Raw genomic sequence first — 22,462 nt, forward strand, 5'->3', positions numbered from 1 at the left:
ATATGAGCTGGGTGGCCTCGGGCAAGTCACTGTACCTCTCTGAATCTCTGAGCCATTTGAAAATGAAAATTAAATTACTTACCTTGCAGGGTTGTTGTGAATGTTAAGTGAGGTCATTCATGCACACATGCTTTATGAATGGAAAAGTACTACGCAAATTTGAAAGATTATGCTCAGGCTAACAGGCATATGAACATACCCTTAAAAATCAGGTTATAATTCTAAAATCAAATTCATTGATTTTCATTTCTGTACTACTTTAGTTTGCCACTCCTTCTACTAGCTAGTATTTACCCATTAAGACACTAAATATTCATTAGGTGTTAAAAATTGCGCCAAGCATTGTTTGTAACTGGCACCTGGTGAGCTGGAATAAAGAGATGAATGAGACAGATGCATGTGGAGATACTCCAAATAAGAGTGATAAAAGGCTTATTTAATTGCTGTAGGAGTGAGAGGAAAGGCACTCCAAAGTAAGACTTAAAGAGGGGTGTTTCAGAAAGTTTCACTGACATTTGAGCTGGTTCCTGAAGGATGTGTAGGAGTTCACCAGGGTGGAGAAAAGCATTCCAAGCAGAGGGAACAGCATGTGCAAAGAACAGAGTAGTTCCATGTGGCCAGAGCCTAGTGAGGAGTGGGGGGAAAGGCTGAAGGCTATGGTAGGAGCCATGCTGTGAAGGTTTGTGTGTGGCCAGAGTGTGGGCTTTATCCTGGGACAGCGAAGAACCATGGAAAGGTCTTAAGGCATTTTGTCAGAGCTACCTGGTGAGAGCTCTCACTTTGGCTGCTACAATATGGAGATTGTGCTGGAGGAGGTGCCCTTCAGTTATCCACATACAAAAAAGATGAGCTGTAGCTTCGGGGGAGGGCAGTGTGGACAGTGATGAGGGGACAGAGTTCTGATTCTTCCAATACCAAGTAGATGATGAGCTCCCATTTCTGGCTCAGCCAACTCAGACTTGTTTTCTGTGTCCTACAGGTGAAGGTGCAATGGCTCTTCCTTTTCACCAGCTCACTGACTCACAAAATATCAATGCCAGAAGATTCCGTGGCCATCTGTCCATTCCTTGGACACTCTCTACCCCATTTCATAGATGAGAAAATCGAGGACCCAAGAGGGGACTTGGCTCAATAGTGAGAACACACATCAAAGCTTCTTGACTCTTGCCTCTACCTCAGTGCTTTTTCAAACCCTATGTGACAAAGAATCAGTTCTTCACCCCACCCCCACCTGCCACAGACCCATTCTTTGGTAAAATATAATAAAAATGAATTTCTAGAAAAATAAAATAACATACAAAATCCAAGCCCACATTTTAAAATTAGTTTGAACAGATATAAAATCACTGTCATACTGCTAAAAATGTTTTCACTGCTTACTCTCCATTTCCATAACTTCTCTCACTGGGACCTGTAACAGTGTACACTGGGTCTCCTGCCATCAGCTTGCTCTCAGAAGAGAGATGTCAGAAAGGGGATAGAATGAGTTTTCCTGAAATTAGGCAAGTGGAGATTCTAGCCACCTGCTCACGCCCCTTTCTCTTTTCCATTGCTTTGAGCCAGGGCTGGATACTGTGGAAGCAGAAATCTGCTAAGGACTGAGGTGGAGAGAGGATTGCTACCTTGTAATGAAATCAGAGTCCACTGGTAAACTGTACTCCCTGAATTGCTCCAATCTAAATGCACAAGGCTCTTGGCTGCTCTTGCCCAGAGCTGGTCACCTAGTACCGTTGCACGCTGCACTCAAAGGGTCTGTCTTAAGGATCTCAGAAAGCCAGCCACACATACCCTGCAGCATCCCTCCCCCTCCCCTCTGCCTTGGCCCCTACTCACTTGTAAGGGATTTACTGCTGGAGTTTGGGGACCTCAAAGGCCCCTCCTTGTTCTCCAAGGTCAGTGAGAGGCCATAGGTTGGGTGGTGCTGGTGCTGGTGGTGCTGGTGGTGGTGGTGGTGGTGCCTTCCCGAAGCTTTGGTAGTGAATGGCGTGCCCCCATTCTCTTCGATACCAAAAGGCAGGCGGTCGGAGCTGCTGAGCCCTGGGGAAGGGAGCGGGTAGCTGTGGAGGGTGTCAAAGTCAGGATTTAGAAGAGCAAAGGGCCTTGATATTCCTGTGCGTACTTTAAAAGATGTCCTCAAAGCAAGAAAAACCAAGAGAAATCGGTTCAACAAATAGATCTACAGGGTCACTGTAGAGTCGGACAGAATGGCAACCCTGCTCCCCAAGAAACGGCAGAAAGTGGACATTTGTATACATTAGAGACCTTAAACCTTAAAAAAAATTCTTAACTTTGAAAATTAATAATTTCTATTAAAAAAGATGTTCTGTCAATGGCAGGAGGAAATAAAAAGCAATAATAAAAAACAACTTGTTAACCATCCTATGACAAGATCATGATAACAAAAAAGAAGTCTTGCAATCGCTTTCTGTTCCTTCTCGATCACCCTCCCCATGTAGAAAGTACCTGTTAATGTTATTGCTATGACATCTTTTAATTCAAATTGTTTTGTGTGTGTATGTGTGTGTGTGTGTGTGTGTGTGTGTGTGTGTGTGTGTTTTTAACCAATATTGCCTTATTTGAAGCCCATGTCATCTCCTACTTAGACTCTGGAAACAGAGTCCTAACAGCCCCCCTGCCTCTACTCTCTCCTTCAGACTATCTTCCATAGAGCAGTAGCCAGACTACTGTTCTGATTATGTTCTGGAACACGGCACCCCTCCCTCCAGGAGCTTGAACACCTCCCCATTACTAGTGATTCTTAAGCATTTAAGACCGAGACGCCTTTTGGAAATCTGGTGAAAACCATGGACCTTCCCTGCAGGAAAAGGAACCTAGATGCAACATTTCACACTCAATTTCTGGCCCTCTATTGCCTCTCCATGGACCAAGATTAAGAGCCCTGGATTGCAAGATAAAATCCAAATTCATTTGTGTCATTCTCAGCCCCCCATGATCTTGTCCCATTCTCTTTTCAGCTCATCTCCTGCTACATTCTCTCTATATCCTTAGTCCTTCCCATCCTGGTGCCTTTCACCTCTTTCTGCTCCCTGGAGTCTTTCCTCATCCCTCAACCCAGCTAAAATACCCCTTCCTCCAGGAAGACTTCCAGCCTTTAAGACCCAGATCAAAGGTCTCCTCCTCACACCTTCAGGCAGAGCTCACCCCTCTCTCTGCTCACTCCTGGAGGCCAGATTTCTACTGCGTACTCCTTCACTCTTTCTTCAAGGAGCTCCCATTCCAGTGTGGGAAACACTGTGATTCGGTCATTTACTATCACACTAGGACAAGCTGTGAAGGGAGCATAGAGGTAGAGGCAACTAGTTCTCCTTGGGTGAGTGAAGGTGTTGGAGAAAGCGTCATAAGGAGGGTAGCATTTGGGAGAGAGAGTCAAGTTTTGGTGGACAGTATTGAAACAGAATGCTCTTTCTGACAGGAAACTCCATTCCTGTGTTTGTATGAGGTTGATATTTCCCCGCAGGGGTGGGCCTGAGACAGAAGCCTGGCCAATCAAAGTTCTCCATCCATCCAGGTAGAATGCTTTGTTCTGGGATATGACCCAATCAGGGACAATCAGAGTTTACTCTAAGGTTTAACACACAGGTTCTTTTTTCCCTTTTAAGTCTTATTGTGACTTATGTGGGCCATAGCACTTATGCTTTTATCTCTTCTGCATAAAATTAATTAAAAATTATACTTTGTGACTGTATTTGTACAAAAAGGAATATATGAATACCATATGTTAAACCATTTTCTTTAACTAAAAGTTCATCTTTTTCTTCTAACTTTAAAAGGAATTAAAACATTTTTGTGGGCCCCTAAAAGAATCATGAGCCCAGTGCACTGCACCTGCTGGGCCTAATAGATACATTGGCTCAGACTATAAGGATGCTATAAGTTGGGACTACTTATGTCCACATTCCCTGGACAGGAAGAGGTATCTGTGAGCATGAAGCCCAGGCACAAAGAGAGACAAGATGAGCAGAGGTTGACGGTAGGTGGACAGAGAGAAAAACCCCTAATTGTATCACTTGAACCCCTGGTTCCAGCCATGCCCGAAGCTGCTCTACCACGGAACTTTTCAGTAAATTCTTTTCTGTTATTTATTTATTCATTTATTTTTGCTGACGTAGTTGGGTTTCTTGCATTTATAACTTGCATGCTCTGAACCAGTGGAGGTGTGTTATTTTGTTATTATTTTTTGTTTATTTGCTTTTTGGAATTTCTCTCAAGTGAAAAGGTAGCCATAGAAATGGCTGCTAAGGGCCTCAGAAACAGTATGGGCAAAGGAATGGGGGTGCAAAGAGCGGGATGGCTAGGGGACAGGGAGTGAAGCGAAGAAGACAAGCTGACGCTGGTTAAGAAGGGGTGAGTGTACCCGCTTGTCTGGAGGGCAACAAGGCACAGGGGAGAAAGGGCTTCAGCAAGGGCGGGCGTGACTGGAGCTATGTTTTGTAAAGTTCCTTTTGAGTGTTGGTGGGAGAGGTGTTCCAGTCCCTCCATGAGGAGGCTGTGCCCGGGCGGGCCGTGGATTGTATGAGGTGAGGAACATGCTGGGGTGTTTCTAAAGTAGTGTGAGCAGAGCTTCCAGGCCTGGTGCTCAGGGCACAGGGGAAGGAGGGCTGGAGGAGGGCTGGGCTGCAGTGCGGGGTACATTCCAGAAGAAACGGCACTGGTTGTCCCCAGGGGTCCCAGGAGCTGCATCTCTGATCCACTCTGGCTGCCGCCTGGAGACTTTGGTCAGGACAGACTTACATCGTGTATGAGTGTGTGTGTGTGTGTGTGTGTGTGTGTGTGTGTGTGTGTGTTTGTAAAAATGTGGCAGAAGGTGTGACTTTGGCTTCTGGGAGTCACAGTCCAGCCTCATTCACCTTTCTAACCTGGAACATAACCAAGAATAGCCACTCTCCCCGTGGAGGCGGCACAGGGGGCAGCCAAAAGTTTTGCATTGTCACTGAAAAGGCCTGGATTCTGACTTAGTCCTGCCTCAACCTTGGGAGAAACATGGGACAGTTACTCTGGACCTGTTTCCTCCCCTGTGACAAGAGGTGGGTCAGGTGATTTCTGGAATCTTCTCTGGATTGCTCACTACACACTTACGCGCTGTCTGTATGCAGACTTATTCTTATTCATGACACGTCTTAACTTCATTGCAGGGTTCCTAGAGGCAGGAACGGCTTCCATGTAGCCCACAGGAGCATACAAATTCCCCAAACACCTTCCAGAGGAGCAAGTTGGGGCAAGCTGACTCCTGTTTTACTTTCAGCCCAAGTGGGGACAACTCCATATTCCTCCTAATCAGAACTAAAGCATCAGGCAGATGTTGACGAATATCTCAGGAGAGCTTCCCAATTGATGGGCCTAGAAGGGCTGCAAGTGGAAACCCATATTCTCTCAGAACATAAAGCAAATAGACAGAACCAAGAAAACCTGGAGCCTCAAGTAGCCTTGTCTGCTTACCCCCGTATGCTACCCAAATACATCCTTTTCTGTGTGTACGAAGGACGAGAAAAAGTCAGGAAGCACCGCCTGGTCCATACTCCAGCCGATTAGCCTGGAATTGCGGCTCTCCAACTGGGATTTTCTCAGCAGAATCTATGCAAGCACCATTTTTTTACAACAGATGGTGTCAGCCAGAATCAACTGTATGATTGAACACTAGTGCTTTAATCATATTCTCTAAATACTCACAGAGGAAAAAAACCAAAAGCTAACATTTTTGAGTGCCCAGCACTACGCATCTATTATTTTATTTATTCTTCCAACAACCACTTGAAGAAGGGAGTATTATTATCTTTATTTTACAGATAACAAAACAGGAACAGAGACTAATTAACTTTCCCAACATCACACAGCCAGTAAATGGCAGAGCTGGGATTTGAACCCAAGCAACTTGATTCTAGAGCCCTGTGCTCTCTTCCATGCGAAGAGGCAGTGTGTTGCCATGTGCACAAAAAAAGCAGTATAATGACATTAAAAGAGTGCCAGTTAGCACGTAGCTCTGGTTTTGCGGTCACTTACTATGTGACCTTAGGTAACACATTTCACTCTTCTGAGACCCAGACACTGCATTTCTGGGTAAACATTTATTATACATTTATAAGTCAGAACAACAGCTCAATAAAATAAACAATAGTCTAGTATGCTGTACACCTGAAACTAATATAAAATAATATCGAATGTCAACTATAATTAAAAAAATAGTCACAGGGATATATAGTACAGCATAGGGAATATAGTCAATAATATTCTAAAAACGATGTGCAGTGTCAGATGGGTAATAGACTCATTGGGGTTATATTTGTGAGGTATATAAATGTCTAATCACTATGTTGTTTTGTATACCTAAAACTAATGGGGAAAAAAACAAATAAAAAATAATTTGATCTCTGCCATGTCCAACTGAGAGACAGGACGAGGTGCATTTATTCATTATGGTTTCCAGGATACCTGCCACTTGTTTCAATTTTTGTTTTATTTGGTAGAGACTAAATAGAGTCGGCCATTAGACCAACATATTGCTACAAGTTCTTATTGAATTCGGTGGAAGCATAGATTTGGCAGTAAGTATAAAGCACATTTGAAAAACTGTAGCTTTTCCATAATGGGTTTGAGAAGAAAATTGTGTCAACATCTTAGATCTTACAAATGTTAGGTCTATTAATTAGGGATGATTTCTTCCAGTCACTTAATGGTTTTATTTATTTTTTAAAAAAAGCAACTAGAGAGAAAAGATACCCCTACTTCATTTTAATCTTGTCTGAAAAGGTCAACATTTAAAAATACTGGCGTGGTTTAGATTTCTGTATCTGGACTACTAATTGGCAGAAGAAAAATTTCCCAATTTGTATTTATTTGAAGACATTTTCCAAGCAATCAACTTAGAACTAGTTCTAGGGTTAGCACAGGTGATGTCTGAATCTGCACAGATTGGGAGCTCGTTTTGATTCGTTTATTGGCTACGTGGGGCCAAAGATGTCATCTTTTGCACCATCAGTTCCTGAAGCCTATTATAGTTCCTGGCTCGGCATAGAAGCAGAACAAATATTTGTTCGGTGAAATGTTGTAGCGCGTTAAATTTTAATTTTCTCTAGGTAATTTATCAAGTGTCTATTCATAAAAGCTTCAATTCACTTTGGTCACTAATTCCCCAGGTTTCCCTAACATTCCATTATAGTGTCTGCAAAACTGCAGAGTAAAATCATCCACATCGTAAGGAGTGATGAGAGCCTTCCAGGTTTGGGGGTAACTGAGTCTGTCTTGTGTGAGCTAGATAGAGTAGGATGTTTGCTAGATAGAGTAGGATGTTTGCCTATATCCTCCATCTTTGAGTCTGGAATTTTCCTTTGGCGAAACTGCTTTCAAATGGTTGCAAATAATGGCTGTAAGCAGAAAAGCAGGCCTTGAAAATTTCCTGCCAGAAAATCCATTTTATCCTAATGTGATTTTTGCTAAGTTTGACAGTGGCTTTCTAATTGAGAAGCACCGAGAAACTGCAAGGACGGGCTCTATAACTTTGTGGTGAGATCTAGGATTTTCACAATTCCAGATCAATTTCAGGATTTGAGTCCAAAGAATAAATATTTTCCATGAGTTCATTTTTGTACTGAGGCTCGTGACTAAGGGTTAATTCAATCTCTTCCCTGTGTTAAAAAAATACTGCCATAAATACAGTTGTTTTCCTTTACAGCATTCACTTCTAATTAACCTAACAGTGCTTTCCTTTCTTGGTTTCTTCCCGATGTTTTTCAGCGTCTTATTTCTGCATTCCAGTGCCCACCCCTTGCCTTAAATGGACACTGTTGTTGTTTTGTTTTTTTAAGGTGGGTAACAGCATTAACTTCCCCTAGCCACTGCTTTAAATGCATCCCCATAGAGCATCATACGAGAGCCCTCAAGGAACAGTAAGACAAAATAATCACTGCCGTGAAAGCGCAGATGCTAGTGTGTAAAATAATGTTTAAAGAGCCAGTTGTGTGTGTGTGTGTGTTTTTATCATCCTTTGCACTTCAAAAGAGCTATGGCAGATTTGGGCATGAGCTGCAAGTGTTATTCTTCCTCTCTGTTGATACCATTCAACTCACCCAAATTGAAATTATTATTCAATGCAGAAAGAAGTTCCGGTTCAATAAATAAAATACATGCACCGTTAAGGGCAGGTTTTAGACGTTCTAACTGCACAAGACGCCAATGTGCACGAGAGCTGGAGCTCAACGCCGGGTATGTGTTTCTGAGGTATTACAGATGGGATTAATCTATTTTGGTTTTGAGAGCTTAAAAATCTCAAATGATCTTCTCTCTGCGCCCCAATTCTTGTAGGTTTTTCAGAAGCTTCTGTTATAAACATCCTCTTAGCCTCTAAAGCCGTATACTGGGCCCAATTTTAAGGGCTTGTTTAATTGCCTTTAATATAGATCCAGCATCCATTATTCAGCCATGGAATGATGCTGTCTGAGCCGTTAGCACAGCAATACCTCTTGATTTTGAGGTCTCAGCTGCAGAAAGTAGATGTTGAAACCATTCCACCATTCAGTAGGGGCTGATTAGGTAGGTTTCTGCGGGTTTCTTATAACATGAGCCTACGGGGATGTTCCTCTAATTATTCTAACCCTTTTTAGTGGATTGCCTAGACTACAGCAGTTTGGGTAAATTCTGCAGCCTTTCCTCCAATAAAACCACTGCTGAGTCTTGGGACGTGGCTGTGATGTTAGATCCAATATATTAGAATTTTAATTGTAACGAAAAGTAAATTCGTCCTTCCCTCATCCAATGCACTAGGGAAATTTACAATGTCTGAGTGGGTATTTAAGAAGTCTGAGTGGAAAGTTCTCAACAAACTCCCAAACAGGAAAGGAAACATGGATATTAGAAATCAATTCCTTTATCCTATTTTTATGCTGCCCTTATTCCATCTCCAGGGCATGGTGTCATGCTGTTACCTGCACTTCTGGAAAGCTGCTTTCAAAAAATGTCTGGTAAATATCAACCCTTCCCAGCTTCCCTGTCTTCACTATTACAAAGGCTAAGATGACATGATTAATTTTACTTTATCAGCCTGATCTTTATTAGAGCATGACTCAAGAAGAGGGGTTCCAGGCACTTCACAGAAAACAAGTAACTAATGCCCTTCAAAAAGATGAAAACGTATGCAATCTTGCTTACAGAGAAGTGCAATTAACACAGAAATTCTGGGTTTTACCCATCAGACTAATAAAAGTTTAAAAAGTTAGCCAAGACCAGGACCTTGCTTCCTGTGGGATCAGAGGCCCTGTCAAATCGATGAGGGGTGTGTGTGGGGGGTGGGGGTGGCATAATCAGGTACCGTGTTTCCTGGAAAATAAGACCTAGCCAGACCATCAGCTCTAATGTGTCTTTTGGAGCAAAAATTAATGTAAGACCCGGTCTTATTTTACTATAATATTAAGACCGGGTCTTACATAAGACCCGGTCTTAATAAGAGCAGATATACTATACTATACTATAATCTTATATTAATTTTTGCTCCAAAAAACACATTAGAGCTGATTGTCCGGCTAGGTCTTATTTTTGGGGAAACACGGTAGAACGTCTTTGGAGGGAAATTTCATCTAACATTGTCCAAATTAAATATGCACATACCTTTTGACCTAGAGTCTCTACTTGTAGGGAATTTATTCTACATATTGATTTTTTTTTTCAAGTGCATAAAATAGAATACAAGGACGGCAGCAAAATTGTAATTTTAGAGATTCGAGGCAGCCTAAATGTCCATCAATATTGACTGGTTAAATAAATATGAGCTTATTTACACACAGAATAGTTCTAGACTGACAAGAAAGGCTAACAATGTTTGCCTCTGGGAAGAACTAGGGAACCAGGGAATAAGAGGGTGAAAAGGCAAAGTAACTTTTAGATATTTTTGTTTGAATTTTAGCACTGTCTGGGTTACCTACTATAAAAAGCAAAAAAAGCACAGCGGTTCCCTTTATAACTTTCTACTTAGTCTCCAAATTGTTAAAAGTTTCCTCCATTTTGTGAAAAATGAAATCTCAGGTTGGGGAGAGGTGGGAACTGAGCAGACACTTTCAATTCTCCAAACTTTTGAGTCCCAATTGTACCTGCAGAATGGATTCTCAGTGGTCTCACCTCTGTGCCAATTCTGCCATTTGCAGATGGGAAAGCATTGTGCACATTCCTCCTGGACAATTATTTCCAAGTATTCTCAGACAGAAATATCATTTCTATTTCTTTTTATCCCCTCTCAAAAGATCCCCATGGCGTTTCTGCTTTTAGCTTGTTAAGAGTTTCAGAGATCTGTTTTTATATATTGTTAACCCTCTTCCATCTGACCTTTCCTTTAGAACCAAAGCACCTCTTTCCATTGCTAAACGTAGACCACACATCTTAACCTATCAACCTATGAGATATACCATTCCTTGAGCTAACCTTGGAATCTCCTTGCCCTATTTCTCACCACATGGACTGCTAAGGCCTTAAATCTCAAAAACCACTAAAAACTGCTATCAGTTAGCATCAAACATTGTGCAAAGCACCTTACATACACATCATTTGATTCTCCTCAACAGAGAAAAATTGTTAAATTCCATTTGGGGATGAGGAAAATGAGGCAAAGAGAAGAAACGAGCCAAGGGTCACATGGCAAATGAGTGGCAAAGTTGGGATTCAAATCACGTGAGATTCCAAAGCATCCATATTTCACCTCATCAGAGAACCACAGGTCTCTTGCCCCAACCAAACCACCACTGGATTGTGCTGTCCTTTCATCAGCTTGCAACGTTCTGCCATTTTGCCTCTGCAAACTTCCACTTGTTTCCCCACACAGGCTCTAATCTTGGCCTGGGTTATTAGACTGATGTGGGCCCAAACCCCATCCCTCTCCAATGGTTGGAATTCACTAGCCCCTTGCTTCTGAAGAACAGAAAAAGGACATGGACTTGGTTTGAAAGGCTTGGGGGAAATTCAATTTATGATGCAATTAAAGCCATATACAGAACCACCAGAATCCTCCCATTTTTCTGTTTCACCATGAGCCTGAGGACAGACGAAACTATGCTGTGCAGACAGGTCTAGCTGCTTATTATGATGTATCCATCATCCATTTACATTTTAACATCATACTTACTTAAAAAAAAAATGTTGACCTCTACTTAGGGTTAAAATTAAGCCATTAAACAAAGGTATAAACATAACCAGATAGGAAACCGTGCTTTTCTAAAGGGAGGTCCTCCAATTTCCCACTTCAGACTCTCTTGGGGTGACTGTTAAAACAAAGGTTCTTAGGTCTCACACCTGACCACTTAAATAGAGCCTAACAACCTCCATATTTAATAAGCTAGCCAAGCGATCTTTTTGGTTCCCTAATTTGGGGGAAATGGGCCTATTTGCAGAATTATTAAAGATTTCTCCTTTAGCTGAGGCTCAGCTGAGTGCCAATTTCATGTTTGTTTCACCTTTTAGATACCCCTGGGGCTTAAAGTGTGCTACATTTCATGTACAAAGGGTCTCTCTTTTACAGCAGTTTGCTTTTTCTCTATTTCTGTCTTGCCTTGGTATTTGACTTCTGTACGAAATGGCAGAAGCCAATCATCCTAGGCCTAGGTAGGGTATTTATCTGGTAATTTTGGAAGATTTGGCCAGTCAGGGAATTAACTTAGAGCCAAGTTTGGGAATTATTGATCCAAAGGGATCCATATGGCTGCTCAGGGAGATCTCTGATGAGCTCAGATCTTAAAGGACTAGTTAAGAGCTGGAAAGTCAAGGGTAACAAAAACGACCTATCATTAGCTGTGTTCAGAGCAGGACCCAGGAGGCTGGAGTCATTGACCTGGAAGAATGGTGCAATATTAACAGGCAGGAAAAACAAGGACTCCCACCCTGTCCTTATTCCTTCACCTTCATGAGCACCATTTTTGGTTGAAATGGTAGGCCAAGAAACGAAACAGGCAAGAGGATTCTGAAGGCCAAGGTAATTACCCGGCATGATTTCAAGACTTGTAGTCCGCATGGATTATATCCACCTGATGTCACACTTTTAGATATTCTGAAGGATCACAGAAAAAACAATGGATGATGCCAGACTAGTAAGTAACCAAGTTTCAAATATGCAAAAGCTAATTCCATTAGTGATGGAACACTGAGGTTAGTTTGGCTGGCAGGTAATACTCCAGGGGGTAAAAAAAAGACTAGTTTGTGAGCTCTCCAGAAGGAAGCAATGGATCATCTCAAAGAGTGTTTCACTAAGAAAATAATGTTCAATCTCTGCTCCTTTGAAAAGGGGGCTGTTGGTGAATGAATGCCTGTATGGACAGGGTTACCAGACTGCTGGGGAGGGTGGTGAGATGGAAAGCGTTCTTAGACATCTGGGTAGGGGGCTCAGGAGGAGAGGAATGGGGTTATTAGCTCACTGGTGAGCGTGATGAGTTACTAGACTACTGGTGTGCAGAGGTTACAGACTAGACTGGTAGTAGTGGTAGTAGGTGTCTTTCTAGTTACTAACTAGATTTCAGTGTAGTGAACTCTTCATCATCTAATAATAGTCTTGTGCAGAAGTGGATTGACAGGATCCCACGTGACAGAAAGACTAGCAGTGAGAGGCATTAGAGCACAGGGGTGGAGGGCACAGGCTTTGGAGTCAGAATTCTGCCTAACCACCTACCGGCTGTGTGGCCATGTCCAAGCTGCTCAGTTAAACCCTAAGCCTGAGCCACCTACCTCACAGAGCAGTCAGGAAGATCAGGTGAAGTGACATGCGTAGATCGCAAAGGACACATGTGGTTATTCGCCCCCATATAATACTGTGGGTCAATATCAATCTATCAGGGTTTCCAGTATCCCACAGGCAGACTGTTCTCTGGGTGGTAGTAACACTCAACATTATACCAAAGCCTCAGATGAGAACCCTGAATAATAGACACAATGAATAATCTTCAGATGATGAAGATGAAGCCAGAACACATGTAGTGGCCAATGTCCTACTCCAAGTGCGATGCCCCAGGCTGGATATGATTGTTCAGATACCTTTGGGCCAGCTCAGAGATGATACATGAACTGTCTGTTATCTGGTTCGATGTTTCCTTTAGAATGAGTGTGGAATAACTCATTTGCTGAACAGACATTCATTGAGCATCTGCTATCCATCAGACACCAGGGAACAAATGTGCGTACGACACAGAGCTCATACTTAGGAATATATGGCCTCTAGGATGAGATGAAGAAAAGAGGCAGTTTTAATACAAAGTAGTGAGTGCACCATTGGTATGTATAGGGGATGAGGGGTCGTGGAAGAGAGCACAGAAAGTAACCCAATTTGCAGCGGTGGGGGCGGTCAGTGTCTCTGGGAGAAGCCTGAGTGTGAGTGGAGGCTTAAGGGACGAGCAGGGGTTGGGCACAGGCATGGGAGTGACGGCATCCTTGGCAGAAGGAATAGTATTTGCAAAGGCACAGATGGGAGTAACAGCAGGGTATGGTGAATGTCAGGAACTACAAGCAGTGTGGTGTTGTAGGAGTTTAAACAGGAGGGTGAGAAATGGGAAAATATGCTAGCTAGAGCAAGGAGACGGAAGTGGGGGCGGGGGGGAATCCCACAGACAAGGCCTTGGACTTCGTCCTGGGGGTGATGGGAGAACCTGGCAGAGGTCAAGCATCAGAATGACAATCAGATGGTGAGTTAGAAAGATAACTCGAGTGGCTACGAGGAGAACGAACTTATCAGGAGAGACTGGAGTCGAGGAAATGAGGAAGAGCATCTCTCAGCCAGAGCAGAGATGCTGCCGCAAGGTGAGTGGTAAGGAGAGAGGATGGGCTACAAGGAGGCAGAGAAGAACCAACCTGGGACTGCCTGGATGTAGGCGGCAACGGGGAAGAGAGGTCGACGATGTATAAATCCTTGCCATGGGTAGCAAAGAAAGAACACGGGCCAAGTTTTGTTTTTTCTTCCCTTTCACTAAACGAGGAGAGATTTTAATTTTTGACGTGTGGAGTTTGAGGGGCACGTGGAAGATACAAGTTGAACGTCAGTTCAAAGCTCACAGTCGTCTGAATTAGAGATAATGGCTTCAGGGTCATAGCACTATGACATCATAATGGGATCAGGAGACCCAGGCAGACCATGATAAGTGAGAAAAGCAGTGGGCAGGGGAAGGACTCCCGGAAAACAGCAGTATTTAACAGGACGACAGAAGAAGAGGCTGTGATAAAGACCGAATAAAAAGTCAAAGGGCCAGAAAAGCAGCTATCACAGAAGCCAAGGGAATGGTTTGCGGAAACTGTGAGTGATCCCTGCTGTCAAATGCAGGAGGGAGAAGTCCACTACATCGAGGACTGAAAAGTGTACATGTGATTTAACACTTAGGAAGCCGTAAGCACTCACACTGGTGAGACCCCTTGGATGCAGACAACTGAAGCCACTCAAGTTGCTTTAAGCACAAAGGTATTTATTGGAGGGCGTTAGACAGTGAACACAATCTCCAGGAGGTCCCACACACAAAGTTGGAAGTCTTTCTGCCAGGAACAGCAGCTGTAGCCAGGACAAACACCCACCCTCACCACAGGACTGTTATAGTGGGAACCCCACCGCCACCTGTGACCAGGTACTAGAACCTTCATCAGAGCTGCTCCAGATGAAGAAAGGCCTTATCGACTGCCTGCAAGAGCCACTCTACCCAGTGCAGCCTCATTCCAGGATGAGCTTGCTCCATGCCACCTAACTGAATGCTCACCTTCAGACTTCCAAAAGCTCACTGTTAGTGTCACCTACGTATGTCCTCCACAAATGAAACTTCTGTGAGGCATAAAATGAAGATGGAGTCAGAAAAAAAAGCAAGAGCAATCTTTATTCCTTGGAAACACATTTGTAAAAATGTATCAATAAGATTAAAAGATTTAGAACACATTAATTTGTATGCAGCACATACACCGAGGACCAGCACATCTGCTAACATGAATACACCTGTAAACAAATATCTTAGGGAGAGTTTATAAGTGATACCGACTCCACTGTGCAGGGCAGGCAGCTGGTTCCCTCCTTCTGGATAGATTTTTGTGGTAGCCCCCCAAAAAAGATCAGATTTGAGCAATAAAATATCTCAAGAGATGTCAATATATCTATTTTTAGGCTTACAATGGGCCAAATTACAATTATACACAGATAAATGGCCCAAGAATTGATTTCACAGGCCTATCAAGAGAAAAAATGTCTGACTCGTGGCTTGAAATAGGGGGAAATAAATATTTTGGTACAAGTGCTAACCTAAAAGACCTTAATTTCTGGTTCTACAAAAAGACTGTGCAACACCCACCCTATGTTAGTCTACAGAGGACTTTGGCACAACTGCATTAAAATCTTAAATGCTTTCATTTGAGTCATAAATGCACCTCAGATTGCATGTTGCTTTTTAAAAGAGAGACGTCTAGGGTAAAAAACCAACCCTCAAATTCTATAAATTCTGACAATGTACATCCATAATTATGTCTTCTGGAATCATGCAAATTAGCAGCACCAATCATTAAGACATTAAAAAATTATTTTTGGACTTGAGCAGCAAGTTCTATCAAAACGAATGCTATGCAATTTGTGATGAGTAAAATCTCTAAAACTCAAAGTGGCTAAACTGTTTTAAGATAGGAAATTCAGTCTCCCTGCATTATATAGTATCTAACAAGTTATATACTTTAGCTTCTGAAAGGGGAGCTCTGTGAGAGAAAGAGACCTTGCAGTTTCCCTATGAGATGGTTTAAATGTTATATCCGCAGCCTAAAACTATTAAATTTTAATGAATCACAGAATTTTAGACTTGGAAAGGTCCTTGGTGAACATTTGGTCCAACCCACTCTTCAGATGAGGAAAATGAGGACAACAAAAGGGAAATGGCTTGTCTCAGATCACACAGGGCAGAGGCTGGACCCTAGCAATCTCCCCCCCAAACCCCCACCCTGGCCCGCCGCATATTACTGGTACTCTCTGCAGAGCTATCTTCCTAAGTTTTTCTGGTTTTATTTGGTCCCATTCATTAAATAACAAAGAAATATCAGGTACAGAGCAATACAATAAACATAGACTTTTACTCCAATTTTAAAATCAGAATATCAAAATGATTCCTGAGCCTTTCCCTACCTTCCATTTATCGAGAATGCAGTCAACAGTGAATTATGACTAGCTACCATAATTATTTTCAAATATTTACATGGACACTGAAAACACCCTTTCAGAACTAGTCCTTAAAGACACTTTTACAATTCATGGGATGCCAGGACACTTTTCATGGAATGTAATGGAACTGTGATGGTGAATGGAAGTGAGAAGCTTCAGTCTCTCAAAGCGCAGTCATGACTTTATCTTGATACATCACACTCTGTACTCCTCCTAAGTTCTTCTGGTTCTGGGTGTGGACATAATCGAAATGGCTGTCATCTCCACTGGCTGACGCTTTCCAATGCGGCCTGTCATCCTGAAAGGATGGCCTGTTTTGTTTGCAGAGTGAATGGTTAGTGGGGGAATGGAAGAAAATTCAGAAATGTGAGTGAAACAACATAAGCACAAAAGGAAATGGGCAGGAAAAAACCACATGAATGGCGATGGCTGACAACCTGAAATGAAAGGCTTTTCTACTCCAAAGTATTTTTAAAATTCAGACATGGGTCCTCTATCAATTCCAGGTGGAAAAAAAGCTCCGTCTGTGGTTGTGCCATCCTCCCTCAACAGGTGTCTGGTGATCAGGTCAGTCTGGGGAAAGCTAGGGAAAGTGAGAAAGTATTAGGGGACTTCTCAGGGCTGTTATACTAATGTGCTCTGGGAATGCTGACCCAGCATTTGCCACAAGTGTGCGACCCATGAACTTTCCTTTCCTGGGTAGGTATCTCAGGCAGTGCTTCTCTAACTCTGGAGAGCCTGAAAAAACCCAAAATGCTGGGCCCCACCCCAAGAAAATCTGATCCAGTAGGTCTCGGGTGGCGCTGCATTCACAAGCTCCCAGGTGATGGATGCTAAGCTGCCCGGCAGGCAGGCCACCTGAGAGGGCCCTGGTCCAGCCTTCCAGAATTCCTGTTGTGAAACGCTGGGCGAGGTCATGCCTCAGAAGGAAACTAGTAAGATAAACTAGGTAGTAAGAAGTATAACATTCTATAAAAACAAGATTAATAAAAATAGCATTTCTATAAATCTCTTCCGTCTCTCATGTCTGGAAAATAAACTGCCTTTGCAATACAGAAACATTTAGAATTATGACTCCACTGCTTCAACCTATTTTAAAAAGTTACACGAGTATCAAGTGTTTATGATAAAACTGCACTGCAAATGTGGATTCCCTGGCAAACGTGGTGAGAACTATCAAGAACCAAGTGCGCTCATCTGCCTTGCTCTAACCAGGTTTATTTCCATCACTCTGTCCTCTGTACTTTCTCAAAGAGCAAGGCTAGAAACCTCACCAAGAAATAACTACACAAACTGAATTCACCAACTATGTTTCTGAAAGAACTTTGCACATAAACACTAATTAAAGCTGATCTTAAAAGGAACATTTGCCTTTACAAAGCTAGCATTAAAACACTCGCAAGCCTAACTATAAACACAAGGCAGGTGCCAGTTTACTTAGGCAGGGTTGTGGTAGGTTAGGGCAGAGGTGAGTAAACACAGCCCTCAAACTAAATCCCACTTACCGTCTATTTTCGTAAATAGGTTTTATTGGAACACAGCCACACCCATTCATTTATCTATGCTCTGTGGCTGCTTTCAAGTTACAATGGCAGGGGTAAATAGCTGTGACAGACACCGTGAAGCTGACGTTGGAAGTATGGACTATATAGCCCTTCACAGAAAAAAAGTTTACTGACCGCTGGGTGTAGAAAAAGATTCACTACTTAAAAGCAACCCCCCACTCCATCCCTGAAAAAAATCCTTTCAGAAAACCCACAACAAAAATCCCCAAGCTTTAGTTACATTTTTAGTAAATGAATTCTCAGGACAGGAAAACATGACTTAGAAATTTTAAGTAACATTGCTAAGACAAAAACAAACCCAAAATATCTGAGGTTAGAATGACTTAAAAAAAAACCAATTCATTTTTATGTCATGAAGCATAACTTTCGCAAATCCAGACTCTCTCCTGGCTTCTTTTGCTTTGCAAATGATTAATCTCTGCCATGACAAGGCAACTCTTAACAGTTGCTGCTGATGCAGAATCTCAATTCATGACTAAGTAGAATTTGAACTTTTCCGGAGAAAAGGAGAACTTGTGAAAAGACAGCTCTGTGAGCTCAAGCACTTACCTGACATTTGGAGAGTGAGGGTGCCACCGGGGCTGGCTGGGGTGGATATTGGGAAGATACTGAGGCTAGAAATAAAATATCAAACGTGATTATTCGATGACCTTTTGATTTCAATGGTTTTCATTCACTTTCTCTTTCACTGGCATCCACCCCAGGAACCGAGGGGGCTGTGAATGGAAAGGCTATAACTGAACCCTGGCTGGGGGGGAGCACACGTTTCCCAGGACGATCACATTTCCTGTGACAAAAGCTGGGGGCTGGGAAGCTGCCCTTGGAAGAAAGGTGGAAGCATTTGCCTTGAAAGGGTCCCCTGCAGTACCCAGGCCAGGCAATACTCATGTCTCCCAAGGGAACAGACAGAAGGTGCCACCAGAAAGACAGGGAGAATGGTGGGCAAGGTCTTTCTTCAGAAACAATTTTTGTCATTGCTGAAAATGACGCCAGCCATGGGTAACAGTTACGTCTGCACACAGGCAGGGACTGGACAGGGGTGCCAGGGCCTATGGGAACACGCTTTCTCTCTCCCTTGTTTAAGCAATAAAAATAATTTTCTAAAATGCGATCCCAAACCATCCAGAGCACTTATTATCCTGATAAAATGGAAGGAAGAGACTTGTCCATTTTAAGATGAGAAAATAGATCCAGACCGGTGACTCATGAAATGACCCGGGGTGAAGACGAGATGGGGCTGGCTGGGTAGCACGCTGCCTATCCACTTCTCACCTGCAGAGGGCAGTACTTCTAGACACGGCTCGAAGCCACAAGGCTTCCCAAGGCTAAACTTGCTACCTGGCAAATTATGCCCTCCTGACATTTAAGTCACTACAGTCTTGCCACCATTACGCTTTTAATTATTTCTTCCCCTTCTCCCTTCCCTGCTGCTTTGGATAATAAGCAGAAGGCGGTTCTCTGTTATGGAAAATTCTCAGCAATTCTGTTCATTCAGTTTTCATGGACCTGAGATGCCCTCCCTGCCTATTCTGTATTCCAGGGGCCTCTCTCCTTCAAAGATGTCTGTCAGCGAGCTAAGTCTGCAGCCCCCAAAAGGACATGCTGCAGGAAAAAGGAAGCTGAAGAAGACGTCTCAGTAGCAGAGTTTGAGAATATCCCTGATGCAGTCTCTTCACATTTCCCTCTCTTAAGTGGATACAGAAACCCAGCAAGTTTAGAGGATTAGTCCAAAGCCAAACTGTTTAAGGGGTTTTAGTCACACAGCCAGGCCCCCAGTGAGGCTCCATTAACTGGGTCTTCAACAAAAGAGAACGACTGAGAATAGAAACGACCTTTTGATGTACTGCCTGTCTTCAACCAGAACCGAAAAGATTCAAATCAGGGTGGGTACCTTACCCACAAAGACCCAGGAGAAGGAAATTCCAGAACTTTCCTTGGTCTCCCTTGGTAATTTATGCACACTCTAAAGCAGTCAAGGAGTATTTTAACAATGTCAACCCAGAAGGTTCTCAACCAGGGCGGTTATGTCCCCCTGGGGACAACTGGAAATGTGTGTATAATGTGTGTATATGTGTTTGTGCTTCTCACAATGACTGGAGGTTACCTTTAACTATTGGGCAGAGACAAGGGAAGCTGAACACCCTGTAACTCTAGAGACAGTCCCAAACAATGAAGAACTGTCCGTCCCAAATGCCAGTAGTGTCCTGTTCGGGAACAGAGCAATCCATCCTTTGCAGCTGGCTAACCTTCCTGAGCTCAGAATAAGACGAATGCTGTAAGCCCATCATAGCCTCCTGAAAACCTTTCTCAGCACTCCGATGCTTATCGGGCCACTTCTCAGGACGTTCTCTTCCCGGGCAATTGACTCCCAAAGCCCAAAGCTTGACAGAGCAACACACACTGTACGATTGGCAGGGTACAGACGACCAGTGGTTGCCGAACACAACAACATGTAGGTAACAGTCTGTGTAGATCTGATTTCAACAAGCAATCATCTGGATGCTCATTCTGAGCAGAGCATGCAGAGTGAGATCGCCCATGAGGCTGGTGGGGAGAGCACAGGGGCAGCGCTGTGCTGGGACTGCTTTGCTTCACTTATTTTAATTTTGTTCTCTCCCGCAAGCAGTAAATCACCCATTAACAACTCTTCCCTTCCCCCACAACATTCCAGCCACTCACAGCTGAAAACCCCTCAAAAACAAACAAACTAACAAACAATCTGTGAATAAAAAGATTCAAGAACTTAAAGAAGGCAAGGAGATGGGGAAACCAGGCCTTTCCCCAATCGGGTACAAAGCACCTTTTATGTGTTATTTCCTAAAACTCAGTAGTCATGTCTAGGGTCTGCACATTTAGAATGGATTTCATGTAGAGAAGACAATATCACAATTTCCTTCTGCAACATAATTTGGAGACCTAGTCGAGAGAATGCACAGAGAGGATCCCTCCCTCATCGAAGGAATTAATATCTACAGTACCAAAAGATCAAGAATGAGACTAGAATCAGGCTCCAAAGTGAACCCATTGTAGAGTAGCTTTGTTACTTGTGACATTCAAAATCAGACTGGTGATAGAAACCTGGGAGAGCAGTGTCCCTTGGACATTCACACCCGCCCAGGACAAAAAAGCTGATCCCAAGTAAGGAGGCCACCAGACAGGTATGCTGCCTCCAAGTACAGACAAATGACAACCTGGGAAGCAAAGCACACGCCATCACTCCAGGGTTCCCCCACCAGGGTTCTTGCAACCTCCTGCAGAGCTTTGAAGCTCTCCTAGACCCAGATCACCGCCCCCAGCGAGCCCCACCCCCCACTCCCCCAGCGTTTCTGATTCAAACCGTCCAGGGTGAAGCCCAAGCACTGGTTATTTTTTTAAAGCTTGCCAGATGGTTTTCATGTGCAGAAGGGCTGAGAACTGGTTTCAAGGGAGACGATCAGAGAGACTTTGGGGCAGAGAGGGCTTCTGAAGCGGGCTCTGAAGGATATTTTCATGCGCAGATAGGTAGGAGGCGAAGAGTATGGACAAAGGAACGGTGGGAAGAAATTACAGGGAAAGATATGGGATTCTCTGAGAGCTAAACATATGTTGTGTGATGAGGAGCAATGAGAAATACATGTAGAAAAGGAAGGCAGAGCTTGGTAGTAGGAGACTGTGAATGGCCAGTGAGAGCTAACTCACAGGTAGGTTTGCAGGCCCTGGCGCAGAGTAGAACTCCAGCCACGGAAACCTATCTGTGCTCCTTCTGCCGGCAACAGGCCTAGCATAACGCTTTACAAAGGTTCTAGAAACCACCATTCCATTGATGTCAATGGGTACACCACCAGGGGGAAAAAAAAGGGAGATGAGGAGAAAGGCTAGCTTTTTTATTGGGAGGGGAGTGTCCAATAATCAAATAATCTTGGGGGGAAAGTAAAATGTGTCTTTTTTTGCAGGATTTCTCAGTACTTTTGACACCCCAATGGATACTGTAAGACCCAAGAAGGGGGAATGAAGGATGCAGCATTTCCCAAACGTGTGACCAAGATGACCTTTTCTGGAGACACCTCAAGCGACTCGTGTTCCCTGGGCCTAGAACACACTTTGGCAAAACGCGGCCTCACTTGAGTGCCCTTAAGAGGTTGTGTGACCACCCAGAAACTTAAACATATGTGCCTACTGCTTGCCAGTGGACAAGGTTAAGAAAAACGGGCAGAAGGCCAAGAAGAAGCAGGGGTCAGGAGGAAGACTCCCCTCTTACTGTTTTCTCAGAAAAACATGTTATCATTTCTTTAAAATCTGATTATAAATATAACGACTGCTCAATATGGAAAGTTTAGAAACTTTAAAGGAGTACTGCATGAAAACTTTTAGAAGCAATGATCTTACCTGGTAGTTATGGACTTCAGGATTTGATTTAGAGCTAAAGAAAAGGAAAGAAAAATCACAATGTTATCAGCATACCTCAGAGATATAATATTACAGGTTCACTTCCAGACCACCCACCGCAATAAAGCAAGTCTCAAAATACAGTGAGTCATAATCTTTTTGCTGGTGGAGGGTCTTGCCTTCAATATGTTAAAAAAAACACACAATGTCTGCAAAGTGCAATAAAGCGAAGCACATTAAAACAAGGTATAGCCGTATTCAACAATCAAAAACTAACCCTAAATGCTGCCTACTCTGTTAGGAACTTTCATGAATACTATTCCTTTTTGGTTATTAGCTGCTTAAAGTGAACATACAACTCAGGAAACCAAATAGCAACTTTCATTTG

At 43.2% G+C, this 22,462-nt stretch overlaps 1 protein-coding gene across 5 annotated transcripts in view; it reads right to left on the reverse strand.

The window, feature by feature from the left end:
• EPB41L4B (erythrocyte membrane protein band 4.1 like 4B) overlaps window positions 1-22,462 on the reverse strand; it is a gene marked incomplete at its 5' end in the record, with an annotated part of 116,984 nt that overhangs the window by 34,049 nt on the left and 60,473 nt on the right. For 4 of the 5 annotated variants that reach the window (XM_081067676.1, XM_081067674.1, XM_081067673.1 and 1 more), the window contains 3 exons: window positions 1,834-2,057; window positions 18,259-18,323; window positions 22,075-22,108. In XM_081067676.1, the coding sequence (XP_080923802.1) occupies window positions 1,834-2,057; window positions 18,259-18,323; window positions 22,075-22,108 (323 nt within the window). Of the gene's footprint in view, window positions 1-1,833; window positions 2,058-14,410; window positions 16,456-18,258; window positions 18,324-22,074; window positions 22,109-22,462 lie in introns of those variants that run through there. The other variant, XM_081067677.1, reaches the window with a different exon arrangement.

This window comes from Rhinolophus hipposideros, assembly GCF_964194185.1.
Source record: "Rhinolophus hipposideros genome assembly, chromosome: 11".
Taxonomy (NCBI): Eukaryota; Metazoa; Chordata; class Mammalia; order Chiroptera; family Rhinolophidae; genus Rhinolophus; species Rhinolophus hipposideros.